Source organism: Etheostoma cragini, chromosome 12 (genome assembly GCF_013103735.1).
Source record: "Etheostoma cragini isolate CJK2018 chromosome 12, CSU_Ecrag_1.0, whole genome shotgun sequence".
Classification (NCBI taxonomy): domain Eukaryota; kingdom Metazoa; phylum Chordata; class Actinopteri; order Perciformes; family Percidae; genus Etheostoma; species Etheostoma cragini.
Genome location: NC_048418.1, coordinates 24,734,245 through 24,758,083, shown reverse-complemented (window position 1 = coordinate 24,758,083; position 23,839 = coordinate 24,734,245). Strand labels below are relative to the sequence as shown.

The following is a 23,839-nucleotide window of genomic DNA, read 5'->3' as shown; positions in this document are numbered from 1 at the left end:
CTGCTGTTTAGTAGACATATGTCACATACGACTCAGGATTCAGCTTTTTTTTGTCTTTGACGTCTTTGATGTCTCATTTGACGTGATCTGGAGTTTCCCTGTTATTTAAAAAGTCGGGTTGTTTTTTTGTTAGTATGAGTAAAATATGAACTGCCCCGCATGAGCAGATCATTTAAACGTCCAGTTCTCTGACCCGTTCTAAAAAACAAAAACGTCTCCTGGAGACAATCAACAGGGTCTCCATGAGGTCTCAGCTCACCTCTCCCACACCAGACTAGATGTGCTGTTCCAGCACGGGACCAAAAAGCTGCGAGCCCTCCCGCTAAAGCCATGACAAAACAACAAATCCCTACCTCACCACAACGCTAAACTTAAGAATACCGTCATAGATGGAAAAAATATTCCTTAGCAACAGTGAGTGACTAATAAACTCAACATCAAAAGTGACCGAGATAAATGAGACTAGTGGTGACTTTTACTGACCAAAATCAAACAAAGAGGATAAACATTTCCTAAAAACAAGAGCTGTGAAGAAACCGGCTATTTACGTGACTCTCAAGGGCTAAAAAAAAAAAGTAAGATCGTAAACAACGAAAAGTGGAAGCAGGAGCTGGATGAAAACCACGTTACTCAACAGCTAACTGGTAGCGCCAGTAACCAGTAACGACTCTAGCTTTCGTCCTCGTCGTCCTCGTCATCCTCGTCGTCGTCCTCACTGATGAGGTATCCGCGGGCTCCGCTGGGGTGGGGCGGTGGTGACGGAGGCGGGGAGGTCTTGGTGAAGAAGGGGAGACGGAAGGTGGGTGAGGGGGAGCGCTCCTCGCGGGTGGGGCTGCTGTTGGGGCTCTGCCTCGGGCTGATGGCCTGCAGCATGCGGCCCCTCCCTTCCTTCAGCATGTGCTTCTGCGGAAGTTAGACAACATAAAGGGATCATCTGTTAATAAATCAACTTAATGCAGGAAGGGCGACATGAACATTAAAAACCTCGCTGCTGCTGCTTCATATAAAAATAAAAGGCCTATTTGGTTTAGGATGACATTTGAATAACTGTGGTCTTTTTGAAATTTAGCAACATTACGTAAGCCAGGCTAGCTGTTTTGTACCGTCTTTATCCTCAGCATCTGCTGGCTGGAGCTTCATATTTGACACAAGGATCAGAGCGTGGTATCAAACACTCAATAAGCCAATAAGGGACAGGGGAGCTTTAAGATTTTTAGATTTAACAAAGTCATATAATACGTCATCTGAAAGCTGGGAACCTGAAGAATAATCTAAGATGCAGCATTTGCTCTTCTAGTCAGAAATGTTTATAAAATGTGTTTTTAGCACCTATTCAATTTTTAGAACATTATGAGTGAAGTACATGATGGCCTTCCAAATGCTCTATAATGCCTCATAAGTTGCTGCAGCAGCGTCTGGGTTCATACCATTCATAAGACAGATCAAGTCCAACATTAAACCATATCTGACCACCCAAGAACTGATAAAACGGTCAGAAAACCCTCCAAAATACCCAGAGACACCCAGGAGTCTCAGGTGTGCCTTGGGAGGTTCTTACGTGTTTGTCACTAAGTGAAAGGTTTTCCGAGTGGCGTGTGTCGTTTTTCCACTGCGTGGTATCTCCTCAACTCGCCTCTCAAAAGGGGGGGTACGCATACCTCTAGGGGTACTTTGACTTTGGGGTACTGCTTGGGGTATGTGAGATATTATTTCCAGTCATGCACAGTTTCTAAAATAACAACAGACTAAGATTAGTGAATAGATTTAGTGATTCTAAACATGTTAAATGCGGAAATTGGTTTTTTTTTTTTAAGTTACAACATTGTTGTTTAGACACGGATGGCTAGCGCTGTATTGTGCTTCTTTAAATAGAAAGTTTTTTTTGTTTTTTTTCTACCAGAAGTGTTTTGTGCTGGTCAGGTGGTTCTTGGATGAAAAGAAAGATAAATTCAACCGGTAAACAGTCATGCTGCCAGATCCAAGACCTCCTCACCAGAGCTCCCTCAGGGCCGAACATCTGCAGGAAGTTGCCAATGAACTCCCTGGATTTCTCCTCCCATTTCTGGATCAGGTCGATGCTCTTCTCCTCCACCTTCTGGACAAACTCTTTGCTCTTCTCCTCCACGTCGCGTACCTTTCTCTTCACCTTGTCCACGCGCTCCTGCAGGTGGTACTTCTTCTCCTGATAAGGAGAGGGGACAACCAAGGGGTTAGAAACCGAGAGGAGGTGCGTAACACACGACTGTTAATCCAAAGCTACGTTTCTTACGTTAATGAAGCTGACGTTGAGTTCCTTGGCAGTGTATCCTCTCTGCAGGTTGCGTCTGACGTACACATCGTAGTCACGGACTATGCGTGTGATGATGTCAGAGGTGGAGATGCCCTCGGTCCGCTGAGTGGGAGCGAACATACCTGTGGAGGGCAGAGGGGGAGGATAGAGATGCATGAATAGTTAGCCCTTCCCTTATATGATTGGCTACGTTTACACAAACATAATATTCCAGTTTTTGCCCTTATTCCAAAAAAGACAATATTCCAACTAAGCTGTTTGCATGGCTAATGAAAGTGAAAAGCTAAGCTGTGAACTTTGCATGTAATTTTGTACTACAGTGTACTGTGGAGTGACAAATAAAGAAATCTTGAATCTCGTGTCTCCTTCCTATTGTAGCCCTGCAATCTGTCGGCTGGTCGGTTTGTGTGCAGCAACCATAGCAACGCAGAGCTGACCGTAAGCCGTAAACGGGCAAGAGGTCGTAAACTGTCACAAACTGCTGTAAAAACCTCGACTGAGACGCACATTCAGAATGCGGACTGTACACACATGTCCAAAGAAGGCCTCTAGAACCCGAATAATACCAGCAGATCGCACGTCTAAATCTAGTGAAGTGTATCCTGTATCCTGGAGTAGCACCCTATGACGCTTGGTATCTTTGCTACTCACCAGCTTCCTTGATGTGCTTGTACACGTCATCACTGCCTGCTGAGGAGTATGGGATGTCGTCGTGGGCCACAAAGTCAATCTGGGGAGGTCGTTCCAACACACATCAACACACAGTAGAAAAACAGAAACTACACAAAGGGAGGCAGGGGAAAAGGTCCCAGAGGACCAGGGGACCAGGGGACCAGGGGACCAGGGGACCAGGGGACCAGGGGAAGGTGGCCTGCCAACTCCTTCTTTTAACATTTTATTTGCTCAACAGGTGTTGGTCTCTCAGACTGAAGATATCGATGAATAAACAGACAGCAGAATATGTTGGTTTGTCTTTGAACTCTTTCCACTCACGCGATGTTTTGTGAGGAACTCGGGTGACAGCGTCCAGGGAGCGTTTCGCACCACTTCGTCCACGTAGCGACAGTGACTGATGGCATCGTATCGCTCGTCCTCATTCATCACCGTGAAGCCCTTGTACTTGTGGGTCAAGTCATCACTGCACACTTTGAATGGTTAAAAGAAAGAATACATAAATTGTTTTAAATGCCTTAAAAAGTGATTATCAATTCTAAAAAAAAACATCCAAGTAAAGAATGAAGATAAAGTTAAAGCTGGTTGACAGATAAATCTATTTACATGAGGGTGAGCGGGATAGCACTCTTATCTATTGTTACTTCAGCTTACTATTTTTACTGCAATTATTGCAATGAAAAAGAGCTCTGTGGGCACCCAGATAGCTCAGTCGGTGGAGCGGGCGCCCATGTGTGGAGGTTTTGCTCCAGGTGCTATGGTCTATCTATCCACCAGGGGGAGCTGTAATTATGGAAGCTGAAGCAGTTTACTGCACCTATAAGAACATCCAGTAATATCTCACAATATCCCAGTTAGGTTTCCTTATCTCACACTATTAATTATCAGTTATCTAACTTTTCCCAGTTGTGTGACTTCAGTCTTGTACTGTTGATTGTCTTTCCGTTTAATTTTAGTCTCCCACTTACAAAAGAAGCAGCGCATGAGAGGTCTCCTGCTGTGGAGGCCTGTATGGACACAGACATCCACAGACAGACTTACCTCCCACGATGAGGTGTGTATTTGGGAAGAGGCATTTAGCCTGCATGAGTGCCCTGGCGTGACCGGAGTGGAAAACGTCAAAGATGCCATCTGCATACACCCGCACCGGTCTGTTAGCTGAACAAAAAGAGACAAGACATAAAGAGATGTATTCTTTATGTACAGCGGGGATCTCTGAAGTACTTTTGTTCATTTGTACAGTATGACTGAACAGTTTGATATAGGTAAAAAGTTTAGAGGCTTAATGAGACCAGGAGGCATCAATCAGACTATGAAAGATATATCATATACTGATGGATTGAAAGAATCAGACTCACGATGTGTTCCCCTCTTAGCCTCCTCCATGCTGACTCGTTCATAGGGTTTATCATCAGCTGGCATCAGCTCATCTGCAAAAGGTGCCGGGTGCTTCAATCCCTAAAAGACCCATGCCGACAAAAGTTAAAAAAATGCACACACACATTATAGCTGGACATCATAGTAAATACGCCTAATTGACTGGATGGATAAAGTTAAAATTATTACGCTCTCATTTTGTAATATTCCTTCCTGAAACGATGCAATCAAGGATGTTGCTGTTGTGGTGACACAGCGGATGACATTTTTTTAAAGCTAACTTCTCATCAGCCAACATGAAGTCGGACACATTACACAATAGATAACTCTGTAGAGAAAAAATAAGTTAAAAAAAAAAATGTCTTGTATGATTATGGTGAAAATCATGCACATACATGCATTTATAAACTACCAGAGTGTCTCTCCAGCCTGTAGAACCTGCTGGAGGGACACACACGGCTCAGTGACCAGCTGACTCACCACAGTACATCTGGGGATTTTCCCAAGCTTCTCTCCCTCCTCGGTCTCCCGATTGGAGCCCTCTCTTCTCCGCTTTCTGGACAGCAGCAGCCCGCTGGAGCTCTGGGCCTCCATCTTGGTCAAAGGCCAAGACAAATGGAATTAACGACGCCATGCTTCACTTACACTATTACACTGCTTTGTCATGTTCTAGTATGATTGGGAAAGGGACACAGATGCAGATCTCAGTAATACTCTGTATAATGTGCCCACGTTTTGAACATAATGTTACATAATTATGTTAATGGTACTGTTCATAGCATCCAGTACTATAAACGTAGACAGCAGTGAGGTTATGACAGGTGACATATGACAGAGCAACAGGGGCGGAACACAGCATGTGCCTCGGCTCAACCAATAGGAAGCATTGGATCAAAAGAGACATATTTGAAGGCCAACTGAGATGAAAATAAGCCCACCTTACTAACCATGCCAAGCCTGCTGTTATTTCCCAAAAATAAACAGTGACTAAGATTCACGAGGCATCAGGAGATCCAGCCCCGATTCACCAGAGTCAGCAGTCCACCACAAGTGGGGGAAAGTTTCTATTAAATGTCGTACGATTTCAGCTGACTACATTCTGTGCATCACAGCCAGCTGGAAGACTTCCAATGTCTCTCCCACTGGTTTGGTGCTACTTCAAAGCAATACTAACAAGTATATCTAAAACTAAACTTAACAAAATATAAGTTATCTATAGGATTTTAAAAGATCAGTTATAATTATAGGTAGGCCTGAAAACAGTAACAATAAAAAATGACCCAAGGTCAACATCTTGACATATCTTGTTTTGTCCAAACAACACTCAAAAACCCAACAATAGTCTATTAAATAATTTAGAAAACAAAGAAAGGCATTAACTTCTCACATTGTAGAAGCTGGAACCATCAAATGTTAGTGATTTGGGCTTAAAAAACAATGTCATGATTAATCCATTATCAAAAAAGTTGCCATGCTAGAGTCTAAGGTCAATGACCAGTGTCCGAAAAGAGTCTTTAACGCTACTTTCTTTGGATTTTAACACCACATTAAGTTCTCTAAACAGAATTCCAAACACATTAAAAGATCCTATCCACAATGATGATACGACGTCCACCCTGTCTGTCTAGATTTAGTGGAACAACAGAAAACTACAGCTGATATCCTATTACAAGGGTGTCTGTGTTACGGGTAAAGGCTCTGCCCCATTCCACACATTCCAACACGCCACCCAAAATGAAGCCACTGAAGAATGGGTTTAGTAATTTGAAATGTCTAGCCTTGTCACTTATTTAGCTTGCTGTTACATCACATGGCTTGACTGTTGCTGCTGTTAATGTTAAAGTGTGACTCAGTACAACGGGGGACAGCAGGATCCTGGTGGTGACAGGTACCTGATCCAACACTGGGCTCTTGCAGAAGCAAGCCTCTGCAACAGCTTTGGCACCAGCTGAGCTCTGACAGTGAGAAGTCCTGCAAGGCTCTCACACACTGAAAGAGGAGATTCACATCAACAGCACATGCCTTCATAACTGAAATAGGCTGCTATTATAAGAAAGCAACAAAAGGATAGAGCCAAGTCTTGTTTAACTAGATGTTTTGTACCAGAGGTCACTGATAGCCCCTGCAACCATTAAGACACACTAAAAGTAATTGAAAATATATTTAAAGTAGCTACCAATATTCAGAGCTGTCACGTACGCAGATTTGCAGATTGCTTTCAAGGCTTTTCTATGGACCCCGGACCACACTTTGAGAATATATTTCTTTAATATGTCACTTAAAAAACGTCAAGCCGACATGTCAGGCGTTAACATGAGTTAGCACACATACACATACACATACACATTTTGGCACTAATGCCAGAAGTTAGTACGCTTGTAGTATTAGTGACTCTGGTTGTGCAGCTCACTTGTCAAATCCTGGTTTACAGGACGCTTTCGCCTCTGGCGAAAATCCTTAATATCAACATGCTACCTACCCCAGATATCAATGTTAGCTAATACTTGACAGTTTATTTAAGTTTCTGCTTACTTACGGTTTAGTCTTTTGTCCGGAATGCTGCTTTGCAGCAGTGAGCGGCTTCCTAGCCTCGTAATGCCAGCAGGCTAGATAGCTAGCTAACGCTGCTAGCTACAGTCTAATTCTAGCTAACAAGCTAGCTGTAAAGCTGTACGGCTAGCATTAGAAGTTAGCTCGCTGGTTAGCTGACACTAGCAACAACGGTAATAACGAACAACCCTGGGAGTCCAACCTCCTCCTGGAGCTCGCTGTGTTGCTGACCGAAAAGTTCAACTACCAGAAGAAAAGACAGATTATCAGCAGTGACAGCTTGTACTACAATGCTGACAGGTCACCAACCCAGGAACTACAAAACTTTGATAGGAATTCATTAGTCGGATATTTCCGGCGGTGTACCGTGTTGTCCCCTAGTGGAGAGTATACGACATGGTTGTATAAATAGTCCCGTTATACAGCAAAGGGACACTTCATTTGATCATTTCCACAAATGCCACAAAGGTAATTAAGTAGTGAAGTAGTGTGCGTGTGTGTTTGTACGTGTGTGTTTGTGTGTGTGTGTGCAGAGCCGTTACAGCATTTTTAATAACATATTTTTACATTATTCGACATTAATTATATTATTTACACCTGTACTTTTCCTGCTGTGACACGTCCTGTAGTTTTTGACTTTATTTTAAAGCATTTTTATACAGATTTACGCAATAAAGGAAAGAAAAATGTGTATGTGTAAGTGTATACTGTATGATGAAATGTGAATAAATGTTTGTGTAGTGTAATTGTGTTGTGTGTGTAAAATCCACCATTGTACACAACTTCAATCTGGGCCTAATATGGAAAGCAGTGGTGGAATGTAACTAAGTACATTTCCTCAAATACTCTACTTAATAGACTAATGTCTAATTACACGGATTAAAAAACACTTTTTACTGTTTCATATATAACATTAACACACTGGACAATTTTCTGCAGAATAAGCATTGTTGATACTCTAAACAGATCTTGCTGATAATACTAACGTACATAATGACAGTGTAGTATTAAACATTAACATTTTATAAAAACAAGGAGAGATATATTGCACCAGGTTGTAGCACAATTGCTATTTCCCCTGTATGGTCCTTGAGCAGGTAGGTGAAACAATACATATTCAAAACAAAACAGCCGATCGTGCAATTTTACAAACGTTAGCATTCACATTCACACCTTATTATAATAATACACATACAAAAAGTTGCAGCATCACAATTATCATGGGCTCAGTCATCCCCATATCCTAAAACAAGTCCCTTAGCCTTTCCCATTCCCAAAATGTGCAAGGTAGAATTTCAGTGTAATAAAATATCATAGGAACCAAGCTGTTCTAACCCTTCTTCTCCACCACGGATGGAAAGTGTGGTTGACTTGTGGCGTAGCTCGGGCTTCTGCCAGTGCTGAACCTGGTCTGGTCCTATATACCGCCACAACCTTAGAGCCAGCTGCGTTCATCCAATCAGCTGAGAGAAGACTATATAATTCCCCATACACAGTCCTGCTCCTGCAGCCATGTCTTCCCCACCCACAGATCGTCATTCTGGTGTGGGCTGAGTTAAAGAAGTGGACTCTGTGGGCCGTCACTGGCCCAGACCAAATTTGTTATTTGGATTCTTTTCAGCCCATTTGACTCTGCAAATCTTCTTCTGCAGCAACCAAGAGAGACGTTTCATCTGAACATCTGCAATGCTACATCATTTTACAACAGGAAAACAAAGTACCACCCAGTGGTAATCTTGCCCAAGCACAGGTTAGCTTAGCTGTGGAATGAATGGTGTAGAGCTCAAAACATTACTCTAGAGCTGATCCTCTTGTGTCCTGCAGAGAGCTCCAGGACAAGGTGTAATTTCACTTGAAGATCAGAGGGCCACAAATTATGATAATTGATACCCTGAAGGTGGTGTTAAAGTTGAACAAAAGCTGCTGTACATTGCAGTAATGCAGATATTCTGTGAGATATTCTTCATTATTGCTTTAACTTAAAATAAAACTAACAGCGCAATGAAGTGGTTTACTGCTTGATTAAGAAGTATTTAATGATTTTGGGACACGGGTAATTGTCCCTTAAAAGGTGTGTTTTAATATTGTGTAATTAATAGCCTAGATCCTAGTGACATATTTTAATTTTCCATCTCAGTACAATGGGGATATTATTTAGAATCTCATTCAACATCATAAAGCTTTTGTAATACATACTGTTTTGTCATTTTCTTTAAATATTTCAGCACGACTGCCACAAGGCTTATCCAGATATCCATTGGTAACATGTACTAAACTAATGGCTCAATTTGTTTATTAATATTGCCAATATATATAAGTTATAAAAAAGTGCTACTCTGACAAGCCTGCAAAATATAATAAAAGATCATGTCAGATTCCTAAGTGCATTATATGTTGTTGTTTTTCACCCTGCTTACACCTTCTGTAAAATTAGTTGATTTATTTAGTGAGGCGGCTGTGTGTCTCAGTGGACAGGGAAAATAAATGTATATCATTTAAAGTAACAGGTGCCCTACCCTTCCATTTTTGTCATTTGCTCAGAGCAATTACAGTACGATGTTCACCATTAGCCACCTGGCAGAGCCCCCATAGACTCCCCGGCTCCTTCTTGCACTCTTTGATCGCTGCTTTACCTGCTGGTTTGACGGATAGAATTTCCTCCAGTGTTGAAAGTACAAACACTGAGCAGGTGGGCAAAAATGAATATGAAGAAAGTCAAAAGATGACTTGGACATGTGGTAAAATTAGTGGGCTGAAATGTAGGACCTGGCTGAGCTGGGATGGGTATTTGGCAGCGCACACACTCAAAGCAACTGACTCTAATGGATTACATCATATATCATCAATTACTATTATCAATAATTCATGTTCACACTTGAAATGTGTTGTTTGTTTAACATGGCCCCAAACATTATATTCTGCCTGGATCACACTGGTATCCTTTTATTTATTCATTTTTAAAGATATAATACAAGGGAAAAGAGTTTTTGGTATGCTAATAACAATAACAATACAATTTATAAACGTATTAGTGCAATGTATGTGTATTTTTAATATATAGGCATTTAGAAATATATGTGAAACAAAACAAAAAGGCATTTTGAAGCTTCTAAGAAAGACGGAGCACAGACCCCTTACTATATGAATGTTGTATTTGAAGTTGTACTTATTGGCTTTCTTTTTTAAATTATGTTTTAATGTTAAACATACATATGAAACAGTGAACCCTTGGTGACTACCTTACCTACAGGCCAGCAGGCAGTAGGGATTTATATTTGCTAACAATATGGATTCATGTTTTTTAAAAGACTTTCATTTTTTAAACAACAATTTGGAGGCCCCCCTGCACTGACTCTGAGGCCCCCCCTAGGGGTCCCAGACCCCCTGTTGAAGTCCCTGCCTTAAACAACAATTTTCCAGGCTGTGTTACAGTGACCTGGTGTTTGGACAAGCTAGCCCATAATTCCTGCATATTTCCAGGGGATTTAAACAGCAGTTGACTTGGCTCACCCTCTGTCATCTGACTGCCCAAGATCAAAGATAAAAGGACATATCCAGCTGTTTTGGGACAGAGGGTTCATTTTTATCTTGCAGGCATGTTCTCTCAAGAATTACGCTACAGTTCATGTCACCATCTTTGCACATTTGGTCCATAAATTCAAGGGAAATTCAGAACATGTTGTGTGTTTGGCAGCTATGGATTTAGAGATACATAGTGTTTTTTAATTGCATGCTACATCCGCTGATGGCTTCATCCAGCACCAGGACCCCATGGAAACCTTAAGAAACTGGACTGCATGTGCACCCAGAAGGTGACCTGCTGTCACAGGACTGTTCCTTGTGGCTTTACAAGTCCCATTTTGTTTGAAGCTGGTCTTCTACTGCTTGTTCATACTCATTGTGCTAATGAGCTCGTCCACGTCTCGACAGAAAATGCATGAGGGGTGGAGTCAAGCCTACGTGCACCTCAGTGGCCAATGGAAAGACCCCAGTATCAACAGCAGTATTTATGAACAGTTATGTTGTGCAGTGGATTAGAACAGGACTGGGTGAGATGCAACAGCAGGTGAGCAGGTTTCTTTTTTACTCAAGTTTAAAAGTAGAACTGTACAAACAAGGCAACCCTTGCTTTGCTTTGCTTATGTTGTGTAGAAAATGTCCATAAAGAAGAATTTTGAAGACATGATATCATGGCAAGTCAAGTAGCAACTTCACAAGAAATACAATCTTATTGCCAGGTGATTTGTTTTCTAATCAGGTAGTTTTTGCCTTGCCAGCAATATCTTCATGTAGTGGTTAATGTCTGGGACATTTTTTGGTGTCCCGGCATATTTATTTACTTTGAACTCATTTTGTGCTTTTAACATGCATTCAATTGCATATTGGCTTTTATGAATAACAACAGTGATGTAAGGCACAATACTAAATAATAAAGGTTTTGTGTGATATTGCAGTTGCAGATGTCGAGGATGATTTCCCAGGTGTCCCTGTTGAGGGCACTATGCTACGTGCTGCTAATGCCAGGTTTGTCCAAGTAAAATTAGTGAAATTCTTGTTTCATCTGACCTATGGGAGAACCATAGCAATAAAAAGTTGAAATGATAATTGTAGTCACAGGTTGTCTCTTTTAGTGTAATGCTTTGCAGAGGGAGTGTTATGTTGTTTGGGTGTCTAACGTGATCTCTGCCTCCCTCCAGGTTTGCTAGAAGCAACATCTCTGATGAAAGTAAAGAATCCTGGAGGTATTTAATCTGCCACCTTCTTGTAGATTCTAATCACACACATTATATAATCACAGTATGTTTCAAGTGTATTTTTATATTTAAGTTCTGATTTAAGAGCTAAATACTCTCCTTAATGTATGAGTGTATTTATCTCCAGACATAAAAGTAGTAAGACTTTTAAGACTGTTATAGCTGGCGCTAACTTTCTTCACACCAATAATAGTTATCCTGTTAACGTTTCAATAATCAATAATTCTGGTACTTATGAGCATTTAAAGGCTAAGCCTGATAATCTTAAAAATAAAAAAAATAATAAATACTCTCCCACTTATAATTTATGACCAGGACTCCCTGGAAGAACAGATCTGGTCTCTCAATGTTACCTGGGTTTATGTCTAAATAACAGATAATTAAATAAAAATGACTCATTCTGTGTTCTTCCACAGGAAATCCGGTTAACATCGGCTTTGCTCAGGCACATAACTTCTTGACTAATTCTCGACCTAAGAGGAACATTGACCCAAAATGGTACAGAGGCTCTCCGGATTTCCAGTCCTACTACCGATTCTACAACAGTATTGGGCACATTGAAGGGGTAGGTTGATGTTGATTCTAATGTATGTGACTCTTCTTGGATTATTCAGCGAAAACAACTTTTCTATGACATATGTTTGTGTTTTATCAGCTCTACGAGATCGACAGGATCAGGATGTTGTATCAGCAGATGCGTCACTTGGAGTGGACCTATGGCCCAGATGCCTCCAGTTACCAAAGTGTCATGGGTGTACTGACTACCACCGCAGCACCATCTACCACCACCCAGCCTCCTCCCCCTCCCACCACCCCTGCTCCCACACCAGACCCTCTGGAGAAAGCTCAGAGAGTCTATCTGTGTAATCCCAAAGATCCACTGTGCAAACCTCAGATCGTCTACCTGCCAACAGGGGCGGTTCCGGTACTGTGTGACCCACGAGTCAACCCCGCCTGCAGGCCCAAAACAGGGGAGAAGATAAGAGATGCTGCTCCTCCCCAACTACCCCCGGCTCCTCCTGCTCCCAAAAAGTCTGTCCCAGTCCCCCCTCCTGCTATCACTGTTAAAGCTATGGAGTACGACTGTGACCCATACTGGGACCCTGACTGCCTCATTGATCACCCTCCCCGCCCCATCCAGGAAACTACTGCGCCAGAGGCCCAAACTGAAGAGAAAGTGGAGAAAGAGGAAGTAGCAAAAGCCAAAGAAAGTGTCCCTGAAGCTCCAACCACCCAGAAGACCCCTTACATTGACCCTTATGATTTCACACGTGACCTGTACGACCCCTTTCGTTATCCCAATCCAGCTCCCGAACCAGAGTAAAAACAGATGATAACCTTCTATGCAGCATAAGACCACAACATTAAATCACCAAACCAAGACATGACTGTGAACAAATTCACATTAAAAACTCAAATCAAATGCAAATGATCATATGTTGTACAGGATAGACATGTAGACAATGCTTCACAGCATGCATGAGAAACCACACTTTGACTCATTTTTTCATGGGTGTTCATAAGATTTGCACAAAAACTTTTGTATTGAATAAAATCAATGTAGTAAGAACAAAATGGATTGGCTACTTGTAATAAATATGTGTGAATTTATATTTCATTTAGTGTGTTAATATTTGCATGTGTTTGAAAACAAAATGGACTTCCTTCCCTGCATTTGATTGTTTTGCTTCACATATTTGACAGTTATAGTTAAGGTACTTTAGCAAAACTCATTCCCTGCATTCCATCTCTCAAGGGGATGGGTTTAGGGGATGTGGGCAGCCAGCAGCCAGATCTGAGCCAGTTCCAGGGCCGGAACGACCTGGATTCACAACCAGAACCTTCTTGCTGTGAGGCCACAGTGCTAACCAGTGGGCCACCATGCCACCTTGGTTGGTACTTACTTTGAAGATTAAGATTTTTCTTAAAATGCATACGAACAGTTGATAAAATCGGAAGAAATATTTGAAACGACCAAACACGACTTTCCATTACAGGAAGCTGCAACGTTAATATGCTGCTTACATGTTAACCCATCAGTAATAATTATCCAGTAGTATAATCATTCAACACTCAGGAATTGGACATTCCCCATGATCAAGACTCTCTTCTATATTTTTCTCTAAATAATAATGTATCCTTTATTAGTCCCACGAGGGGAAATTTACACTCTGTTGTTGTTACACACAGACCAGAATTACACACACTTGCTCTGTACCTATACATGCACTAAATGGAGAGCTGTCGGGGGGGGGGGGGCTGCCCGTGGAAAGGCAGTTAGGGGTTTGGTGCCTTGCTCATATTTTGACATGTATGTGGACTTATCCCACCCTCCCAACCCAACACCCGACGGACTGAGCTACTGCCTCCTGTAAGCCTACTTTTACGTTCAACTTTCAATGCAGGACTTTATGTGTAATGGCATATTTTGGTAGAATAATCAATTGGACTTAAATAAAGGATTTAAATACTTTTTTCATGACGGTTGTTTAATAGATAAACACAACTCTAAGTATAAAGGAATTCTCCAGGAGAGTGTAGCTAACTCCTCCTGCCAGTAGGGGGACTCTTCTTCAACGGTTGTTCTTCTTCGCGTTGGACTAGACTACTGCCTCTCTTCTTCACTCTTACTTTAACTGTCTATGATTACTTCACTTCTTCCAGCATCATCAATCTCCACCATCATCCCTTCTCTTCAGACCTAACGCATACAAAACCGGATTATATCCTAATCTGTCTCCCGAAAACTAACATCTGATATCAGGTATTTTACAATGCCTCAATAACTGTGTTGCTTTTGTACGTGCCAGTCAACGGACAATAAAGCAGAAAGGCTCGGGCGTCGGTTTGCGGCGCTACCGTTAGTCGCTTATTGTGACAGTAGGCCCGCCGGGTGCCATGGAGATTACCGTTAGCATGCTAACGTAGCGACGGTAACGTTAGCTCTCGGTTCTGACACTGAGAGTGTAGCCGTTAATTAGCTAGAATATACAAATGTTGGACAAATAATTGACCCAGAGCCTTTATAACGTGAAGCGTTCACTAAATGAGCGATTTATGACGAAGAATAGCTAGTTTAGTTTATTTTTAACTGCGGTTAGTATGACAGCGGTTGGAGCGTCTCGGTTGTCCATCTGTTCTGAACACTAGTTAGGTTACAACATAGCTAACAGGATTAGCTTTAGCACATAATTATGACCAGTTTGTAACAACACTGTAGTTAGCTTCCCTATTGGACAGTTAAGGTTAAGAGGAAAGTTAAGGGAAACATTAAGGAGCGACTGGCCCGCTATTTTTTGCACCTTTTCACTTTTGTGAAAGCTTCTCAACACTATTTAGGTAGCTAGCTATAGCATTTAAGCTGCCTGAAACCCACTGCGAGATTTGTGAAAGCTTTAGCTATTCTGTTTGTGAAAATGCAAAAAGGGAGATGTGATGTGACTGCTTTTCTCCCCCCCACATCAAGATCACTATAATGGGTTCACAAATCTCTCTAGTATAATGTGTCCCAATGTGATCTTGATGAAAAATAAGCATTAAACTCTCCCTTATGTTGCATTTCACAAATAGAATAAAGCTTTCACAGTAATTTAAAGAATGTAGCGTGTGTGTGTGTGTCCTGACATGACTACACCATCATTTAAAGCGCTGCTTGCTCTGACTTTAAATATATGTAACTTAGTAGGAGTAAGAGTCTAATAAACTATTAGAATATTTATTTGTAAATACAACTGAGGGATTCATTATAAAATGACCCAGCCTAATAGCTTTTGAATAATCATTGCCCGTTAGGCGTGTCATTATGGAGAAATCATATAAAGAGAACATTGTTATCATCAGCTGGCTGGTGTTCACATGTTCCCAGTATAATAGGCCCAGGGCTAATTCTGGTATTTTTTTGCATAGAATAAAATTAAAATTGCCTAATAATTGTTTTGATTTTATGAATCATCTTTTAATGTTAAATAATACAGTGAATCCTTAAGAGTGTATCTGTGGATGGCCTTAGTGACTACTCAAACTTACCCATAGGCCAGTAAGCAGTGGGGATTTATATTTGCTAATAATATTTTGGATGCATTTTAAGACTTTTTAATTTTTGAAAAAACTTTTCCAAATTATCAATAATGTGGAGGCCCCCCTGCACTGACTCTGAGGACCCCCTTTTGGAGATCCCTGGACTAAACAATTAATCAATGGGAAAAGATTCAGATTAAAGTAATGAACATATTTGTCAGTTGCAGCCTTACAAACGCCCTGTAAGCCTTGTATTTACATTGAGATATTTAGTGAGGTTTCTGGTCTGGGTGTGTTATAAGTGAAGCATGTCAAGAAGTATGTCTTCTCTTCCTCCTGCAGTATGTCTGACAAGAGTGAGCTGAAGGCTGAACTGGAGAGGAAGAAGCAACGGATCGCCCAGATTCGAGAGGAGAAGAAGAGAAAAGAAGAGGAGAAGAAAAAGAAGGATGTAAGCGGTGGAAGCAATAACTTCATTTCATTTATCACCGAAGAACCTGCTGGGCTGCTGCTCTGTCTTTAGCTTGTTCTGTACTCTGTAGGGAGACTCGAAGCGTGGCGCTGAGGCGGGGTCCTCAGCTGGTCATGAAGACTCTGACCTAGAGAGGAAGAGGAGGGAGGCAGAGATGATGCTGCAGAGTGTCGGCATAACCCCTGACATAGCCCACGGTAAACACACAATGCCTGCATGCTTCTTTTTTTAGCTTTCACGCTGACTTATCTCCCATAATTTTCTTGTTGTTTGCCTGATGCAATTAGCAGTGTTTATAAAAGGCTCCTCTAACTCGTTGGACTAGTTGGTGTCTGTCACTGCCAGTTATGCCCACCTCTCACAATATCTCACAATATCTCACAATATCTCAACATTTTACATGTTGTTAACTGTTGTTTGTGCATGCCACCTAAAACCTGCCTGCCATTTATTTTCATTCTCTCTTCTCTCCCCTTTGTCTGTTATTTTGTCCTCCTTACTGCATGCAAACTCATTCACACACTCCTTCCCTCCTTCTTTCATTCCCTCCCTCCCTCCCTCCCTCCCTCCCTCCCTCCCTCACTCACTCACTCACTCACTCACTCACTCACCTGTTGACTCACACACCTACAAACATGCACTTACAGCTCAGCCCCTGAGGGTAGTAACAGAAGATACGTGTCTGTTTCACTACCTAGTCCCCGCCCCCATGTCTCCCTCCAACAAATCAGTGGGCAGCGATGCAGGAAGCCAAGATTCTGGGGACGGAAACGCAGGACCAAGGTGTGTGTGTGTGTGTGCGTGCGTTCGAGCGTGCGTCCGGAGATAATAATTGTTCATTTTAGGTCATTTATTAATGTAATTGTGGTTTGTACCTGCATGCCCAGTGTGTCTGTTACCATGGTAAATATACTTGATGAATTCTGACCTGTCTCCTCTTTTGCCTTTTTACCGGCACGCTGACGTTTCTCAATTAACACACACTCCGTTCTTCTCTCTCTGTCCCATCCCTTGATTGGCTTTTGCCTGTCTTTTGTGTTTGGTTTCTCTTTTCCCTTTTCTTTCTTTCTGTCTGTCCTGTCTTTCTCTAACTAACACCATCTGGTGGTTTGGCTGTATTAGGACATTGCATTGGGATCCTGACCCCTCTACTCTGCAACTCCACTCCGACTCTGAGCTGATGGGGTACTGCTCCTCCTCTCTCCTTTAGCTTGTCTGCCAACCTTATTCAGTTTGTGTGGTTTCATCTTAGAGTTGTCTAAATGTGTTAATATTATGTCTGTATATCATTGTTTATGTCTCTACATGTAAATGTGTAAATGTTGCGTCCTGTTCTGCTTTGTATTGCAAACCTTTGTAAGTGTGTGCTTATTTCCACCATTGTGTGCGTTTGTATGTGTAGACGTGGAGCAGTGAGGCTGGGAATGTCCAAAGTGACCCAGGTGGACTTTGTCCCAAAGGAAATGGTGTCCTACTCCAAAGAAACACAGACACCCACTACGGAGGCACTGACACACACCGATCAAAAAGCAGGTACACAAACAAACACGGATAGGTGTTTTCCAAATCTTTTGCCATGGCTTATTATAAATAGAATAATAAACTAATGTGTGTGTGTGTGTGTGTGTGTCTTCAAGATGAGGAAGAGGATGAGGATACAACTGCTCCCCCAACAGCAGAGGATACCCAGGATGAGAAAGATGAACACGGTGAAGAGCAGGAGGAGGGTGAGGACAGAAGTGTGTAACATGTAACCTCTCTGTGAGCTGGCTGTTAATGCCACAGATCCCAGGAACCACTGGGCTGTAAGAGATTCATGGGAAATAATAGTCTCAATTTACCAGTACGGATTGTTTTTTGCATATTTCTGTCTATCCAGCACAATGTTACCAGTACGCAATATCATTTCTCCATATTGAATTCTCTGTGTATAGACACTCCCAAAGAGCTGACAGAAGAAGAGAAGCTGCAAGTCCTGCACTCTGAGGAATTCCTGTCGTTTTTCGAGCGAGGCAGCAGAATTGTGGAGAGAGCTCTGGCTGAGCATGTGGACGTCTGCTTCGACTACAGCGGCAGAGATCTAGAGGATAAGGAGGGGTGGGGCACATAAGAGAAGAAATTGTTAATAATGGAGGTCAAAGTTAAAATAACACATGGATGGTTAGCTAATCGATCTGTCTTCTGTTTTGGTCCCTCACAGGGATTTGCAGGCAGGTGCAAAGCTGGTTCTCAACAGACAGTTTGCAGATGAGCGCTGGACTAAAAACAGAGTGGTTACCTGTCTGGACTGGTCACCTCAGGTGGGTTTTTGTTTGTTACTGATCCCTACAGAGAAATTCATCCTATTACAACGTCCCAAACCGCACCCTCGGTAGTGGTTCAGTGAGAACGGACTGTCTGAAAGCACTCTGCCGATCCATTTGTGGCTCTTAGTGGGATGTATGCTGCAAAGCCAAAAGCCGAAAGACCCTAACTCGCCGGAGAAAAATAACATTAAACTTATTTTGTTGTCCAGCCAAAGGAGTTGTAGGCAGGATATTGAAAATTTGGCAATACTTTGTTTTTTTATTATGCTATTTATCTACATAAAAATATTAAAAGCAAACTTGACCTTGAAGAGCCATAATGGATGTTATTGTATTCTGCCTTGGCTTCTCTACGGCTTTCTACACACAATTTTCTCCCCAAAACAATACATTTGACTCAAGATATTTGTGCATATGATAAAGCAGATCTTCCAGAGGTACCACACAGAGCTTTCACAGTAGCCCACGTAAGTGACCTCACAAACCTTATAAGTAGAAGGAAATGCAACGCTACCAAGCCACGGCCAAGCGGACTAATCACAGCTGTTGTGGTCTGCGCCGTGACGTGTTTTTGAGAGGTGCGTCAGGCTACAGAGTAGGGTCCAGCATGGGGTCCTTATCTCCACGTACCTACGGCCTCGATTTAATGCAGAAGCATACATTCAACTTTAAAGGATTCTTTCGTTGCTTCACTGCTTCTTCTATTGTCTGCTGCTATGTTCCTCTCAGTATCCAGAGCTGCTGGTGGCTTCATATAACAACAACGAGGACGCCCCCCATGAGCCGGATGGAGTGGCTCTGGTCTGGAACCTGAAGTACAAGAAGGCCACACCTGAGTACATCTTCCACTGCCAGGTAAGGAAAGAATTCACATGCAATTGTGCTACAAACCCCTGGCATAAAGACATTATCTTAAAGAGAGTTCACATCACAAGATATCTTGTTTTAAGATTAATACAGCTAAATGCTTAGGCAGAAGTGGAGATATTTAAATGCATTATTTGCTTCCTCCAGTCAGAGGTGATGTCAGCCGGCTTTGCAAAGTTCCACCCCAACCTGGTAGTGGGTGGGACGTACTCCGGACAGATTGTCTTATGGGACAACAGGAGCAACAAGCGCACCCCTGTCCAGAGAACTCCCCTGTCTGCAGCTGCACACACAGTAAGGCACTGGAGCTCACACACCTGTATGTCCACCAGGGTGGGACTCACCAGACGCCTCCCAATACGATATCATCACGATACTTATGCCACGATGCAATATTATTGCGATTTTAAACATATTGCTATATTCTGCGATATATTGCAATATATAATCTTTTATTCTAACTTCAATTTTTTTCCCAAATTCAAATGACGTCCCCAAAAGAAAACGGCACCCAACCATAACGTCTCACAAACAAAGTTCTTCTAATATGTGTACTTTTTGTGATAGTTTTTTGTCTTTGCATCTGGCTGACCTTTCCTGGTAAATGTATGTTGTCTAACTCCTAACTGCTCTGCTGTGTTCAGCACCCAGTCTACTGCGTCAACGTGGTCGGAACCCAAAATGCTAACAACCTGATCAGCATTTCCACCGACGGCAAAATGTGCTCCTGGAGCCTGGACATGCTCTCCCAGCCACAGGTACATCAAACTTGAATGGATGACGTAGAGACACGCTGTCCTAATAAATATGAGACGCGGAGTCTGAGTCTGCGTGTTGATTATCCCTGCAGGACAGTCTGGAGCTGGTGTTCAAACAGAGCAAAGCGGTGGCCGTCACCTCCATGGCCTTCCCTCTGGGCGACGTGAACAACTTTGTGGTGGGGAGCGAGGACGGCTCGGTCTACACGGCCTGCCGCCATGGGAGGTGAGTGGTCTTTGTCCTCTGTCCTCATTGGCACCAACTGACTTGTTGGGTTTACAAAATAGCAAAGAAAGTAAATATTAGAACACATTCCCCACAGTTATTTTTTTTATTGATTTGTTATTGAACTTTTTCAGTCTTTTTCAGTATCATACATTGTACACTTTTTATAGATATTTGCAGGGTGCTATTTGCCCTTAAAGTGATAATCGTTTTCACTAATAGACCATTACATACCTGCAATAAAAGTATTTTACACTAAGTAAATCACAGTCTATAGTGCCATAGAAGGATAAATTCCGAGGAGCAGTTGCTGGTGGTATTTAGCCGCTAAAGAGCTCCAATAGATGACTGGGAGCCGGCTACAAGCACCGCCTGAGGACGGTCCTTTCAGTAGCCATGGTAGTGGAGTTTAGCCAGAAAAAGTGAGCATCATGCGGCAATGATAGTCAAGACATTCCCGAGTAATGAACAACAATTCCTGGAGGAAAGTATTTTGTTTTTGCTGCAAAGTAAACTCCGCTCTCCGGCTTGAAAGCGCTGTGTTTTCCACTGAATATTGAAGTGTTGGGTGTGCCTGGCACTGTGTCCATGGTATTGCAAGGGGGATTTAAGTCTTGCATGTTTTGTTTTGTTGGATGAACAAAAAACATCCCCCCCCCCCCCCTCTTGCTTTCTTCACAAATCTCACCATGGAAATTTGTATATATTGTTTTTAACAATTAACACAATACATTTTCAATTGAATCCTACAAAAAAGGGAGTAAGAGAAAAAGGCTTGTGGCAAAGGAACGGTGGGGGTTATGTTACGCCTTACAGTTATGTTGATGTGTTTGTGTGTGTGTGTGTGTTACAGTAAAGCGGGTATCACTGAGGTGTTTGAGGGCCACCACGGCCCTGTTACCGGGCTGAGCTGTCACAGTGCCGGAGGACCCGTTGACTTCTCGCATCTCTTCATCTCAGCCTCTTTTGACTGGACAGTCAAACTCTGGAGCACTAAGGTGAGACATTCACAAGCTGTAAAGCTATAAGACGTACCATTAGTCACGTTATTTATATTCCCTCTGTTCTTCTTCCTGTTCTTCCATATAGAGTACCCGTCCGTTGTACTCGTTTGAGGACAGTTGTGACTACGTGTATGATGCCATGTGGTCTCCAACACACCCTGCTCTGTTTGCTTGTGTGGACCTAGCTGGACGTCTGGACCTGTGGAACCTCAACAATGACACAGAAGTATGCACACGCACGCACAATGCACTGAAACCTTCATTTAACCCCTTAAAGGTCCCATGAAATGGTATTGGATCGATACCCCTTCTTAATCCAACCTTTGGCAAGAAAGCAAATAAGCATATATATATATATATATTTATTTTAAATGTCCCTCAAGCACAGATAAATCCTAGCATTATCAGCTAAAATTCCTAACATTATGCCACATGATAATGATTATTCCACATGAACATTTTTCAAGGTTCCCACTGCGAGTGTGTGTGTGGAAGGGGCCTCAGCGCTGAATCGTGTGAGATGGGCTCACTCTGGTAAAGAGATAGCCACCGGAGACTCGGAGGGACAGGTGCAGGTCTACGACGTAGGGGAGGTGAGACGTCATCCCATGTTACTATGATGTTTTGTTGTTGAATGGTATTTACTTAGCAGTGTTTTCCCTTGGTTTGTGGAAGACATAGGTGCACTTATTTGGCATGGGGTTTAGGGGTCCTCTGGAGAAAATATTATGTTTTTGAATAAAAAAAAATTAAAAAAGCCATTTCACATCATTTTGGACCAACTACAACTGTTTGATGTGAGTAAAGTTATTTGGTTACATTTATTTGGCTTAGGTGGTGCCCAAACCGGCTTGGGTGCTTCACCTAAGCCTTGGTAGGGGAAACCCTGGGGTTACACTGCTACAGTTAACTTCTGATGCTTTTTGAGTTCCGTCTCTGTAACTCATTGTCAACGTGCTGATTGTGCGCTTTGTCTTTCTGCAGCAAATCTGCGTGCCAAAGGCTGACGAGTGGACGCGCTTCGTCAGGACGCTGGCTGATATCAACGAGAACCGAGATGAAGCTGAGGAACTGGCCAACGTCTGATGTTACAAACCCTCATACATTTCTCTCCAGTACTCTACACCACTTATAGCACACTACACTACACTACACTACACTGCCTCTCTCTGGCTTCCAGCTTTTTCCACCTACGACAACATGAATTGGCCTGAGGAGATTTGCAGAGCTAGAATGGATAGAAAAAGACGGTTTTAGACAAGTTTTAGATGTGTTTTCATGTTTCTTTGAGAGTTTTAAAGTACAATAGTAGGGACAGTGAATGTCACGTGTAGCAGCAGTAGGACAGAAACCACAGTGAAGTGGTTGAAAGTGTAACTGACAGAGGAATACAGCGAGGTTGTTTTCACCATAGATGTGACTTCTAGCTTTGGTAACATCCTCAGGGCTCTAGACACTGCTCTTCTCCTGAGGCCTCCAACCAACTCAGCCCTTTTTTAAATATGCAATCCTTTGTACTTGCACCTTTTTTATTACCATGAGTGTTTTTTTTTATGTGTTTTAAGATTTTCCAGACACGCTTTTGCACATGGCTGACGAGAAAAAGAAAAGCTGACATATTACTATCAGATCCTCTTTTGTCCTCAGCTGCACTCGCATTTGATGACATAAAAACCAGCCGACGTGCTCATACGTGCACACTCGGGGCCTGTGCAGAAGTGTGACATTTTTACATTTCAACCACTACGATATTTAATATTTATTCTGGTGGTTGCATTTATTTATTTTGTGTATTGTTTAAAAACAAATGCTGCTTTGTACTAAAAGCTTGAGTTGTACATTCCTAAGATTAGCACTACAAGCTTTTCACCAGGCAAAATCGGTTCCTATACTCGCCTCGAATATATTGACACTAGTACAGTTTAGTAGTGATTTCTGCACCAAAGGTGATTTTTTTGATACTCTACCTCTGTAATGAGAAGTAGAAACAGTTTCCTGACGCGTCCTCTTTATGGGGATCTAAATGACTTTTTATTAAGGTTTCAATGGCGGTGTAAAGCTGAGGTTGGAAACTCATTTTTACCACAGTACATGAATTGACTTTCATTAGTTTACCTTTTCCATCCAATATTTAATTCCTTCCAGGATGCAGCAGTCTAACCTCAGCAGGCTGGTATGAATTTCAGCTTCAAATGTTTTCTCTTTAATGTTTAAGATGAGCTATAAAAAAAAAAAAAGCACTGTAGCAACCATATTTGATATAACATATGAACAAGTTCAGTATTCTGCATAGGCTAATCGTACTGTATTCTTTCCTGTTACTGATACAGTTAATGGTTGCACTTTTCCATTGGAATAAAACTCAGACATATTGGTAAAATTAAAACCATATGGATGATTTATTTCAATAAAATACAATGACTGAATTGAGTTACATTTAATTTATTAATATCTAATTTCTCATCTCATGATTCTTGTTTTATCAAGAAAACAATTGAAAAGTTCTGTACATCAGTAAGAGTGATTCTCAGAGACCACAACCGCAT

General features: G+C 42.0%; 3 protein-coding genes across 7 annotated transcripts in view; 2 read left to right on the top strand and 1 right to left on the bottom strand.

The window, feature by feature from the left end:
• Positions 1–23,527, top strand: part of LOC117954868 (dynein, cytoplasmic 1, intermediate chain 2a-like) — a 24,905-nt gene extending 1,378 nt beyond the window's left edge. Inside the window, exons 2-18 of one of the 5 annotated variants that reach the window (XM_034888908.1) lie at positions 1,235–1,239; positions 16,100–16,111; positions 16,203–16,329; positions 16,780–16,915; positions 17,255–17,317; positions 17,535–17,665; positions 17,770–17,859; positions 18,067–18,229; positions 18,333–18,432; positions 19,168–19,293; positions 19,453–19,599; positions 19,950–20,063; positions 20,156–20,289; positions 21,143–21,287; positions 21,379–21,519; positions 21,761–21,886; positions 22,278–23,527. In XM_034888908.1, coding sequence (XP_034744799.1) covers positions 1,235–1,239; positions 16,100–16,111; positions 16,203–16,329; positions 16,780–16,915; positions 17,255–17,317; positions 17,535–17,665; positions 17,770–17,859; positions 18,067–18,229; positions 18,333–18,432; positions 19,168–19,293; positions 19,453–19,599; positions 19,950–20,063; positions 20,156–20,289; positions 21,143–21,287; positions 21,379–21,519; positions 21,761–21,886; positions 22,278–22,379 — 1,862 coding nt within the window. In that variant the 3' untranslated portion in view covers positions 22,380–23,527. Of the gene's footprint in view, positions 1–1,234; positions 1,240–14,182; positions 14,408–16,002; positions 16,112–16,202; positions 16,330–16,779; positions 16,916–17,254; positions 17,318–17,534; positions 17,666–17,769; positions 17,860–18,066; positions 18,230–18,332; positions 18,433–19,167; positions 19,294–19,452; positions 19,600–19,949; positions 20,064–20,155; positions 20,290–21,142; positions 21,288–21,378; positions 21,520–21,760; positions 21,887–22,277 lie in introns of those variants that run through there. The other 4 variants (XM_034888906.1, XM_034888905.1, XM_034888909.1 and 1 more) reach the window with 4 other exon arrangements.
• pcyt1aa (phosphate cytidylyltransferase 1, choline, alpha a) lies at positions 127–7,200 on the bottom strand. Its single transcript, XM_034888910.1, has 9 exons — positions 6,876–7,200; positions 4,820–4,933; positions 4,321–4,420; positions 4,004–4,120; positions 3,284–3,435; positions 2,942–3,020; positions 2,270–2,412; positions 1,994–2,182; positions 127–903 (listed from the first exon to the last, which is right to left on the bottom strand). Exons 2-9 carry the CDS (start codon positions 4,931–4,933, stop codon positions 670–672), a joined length of 1,128 nt encoding a protein of 375 aa, XP_034744801.1. The 5' UTR covers positions 6,876–7,200; the 3' UTR covers positions 127–669.
• On the top strand, positions 7,332–12,992 carry LOC117954870 (arp2/3 complex-activating protein rickA-like). Its single transcript, XM_034888911.1, has 6 exons — positions 7,332–7,357; positions 10,820–10,955; positions 11,344–11,413; positions 11,587–11,631; positions 12,060–12,208; positions 12,299–12,992. The coding sequence occupies exons 1-6, from the start codon at positions 7,347–7,349 to the stop codon at positions 12,965–12,967; spliced, it is 1,080 nt and encodes a 359-aa protein (XP_034744802.1). The 5' UTR covers positions 7,332–7,346; the 3' UTR covers positions 12,968–12,992.
• Positions 23,528–23,839: the final 312 nt, after the last annotated feature.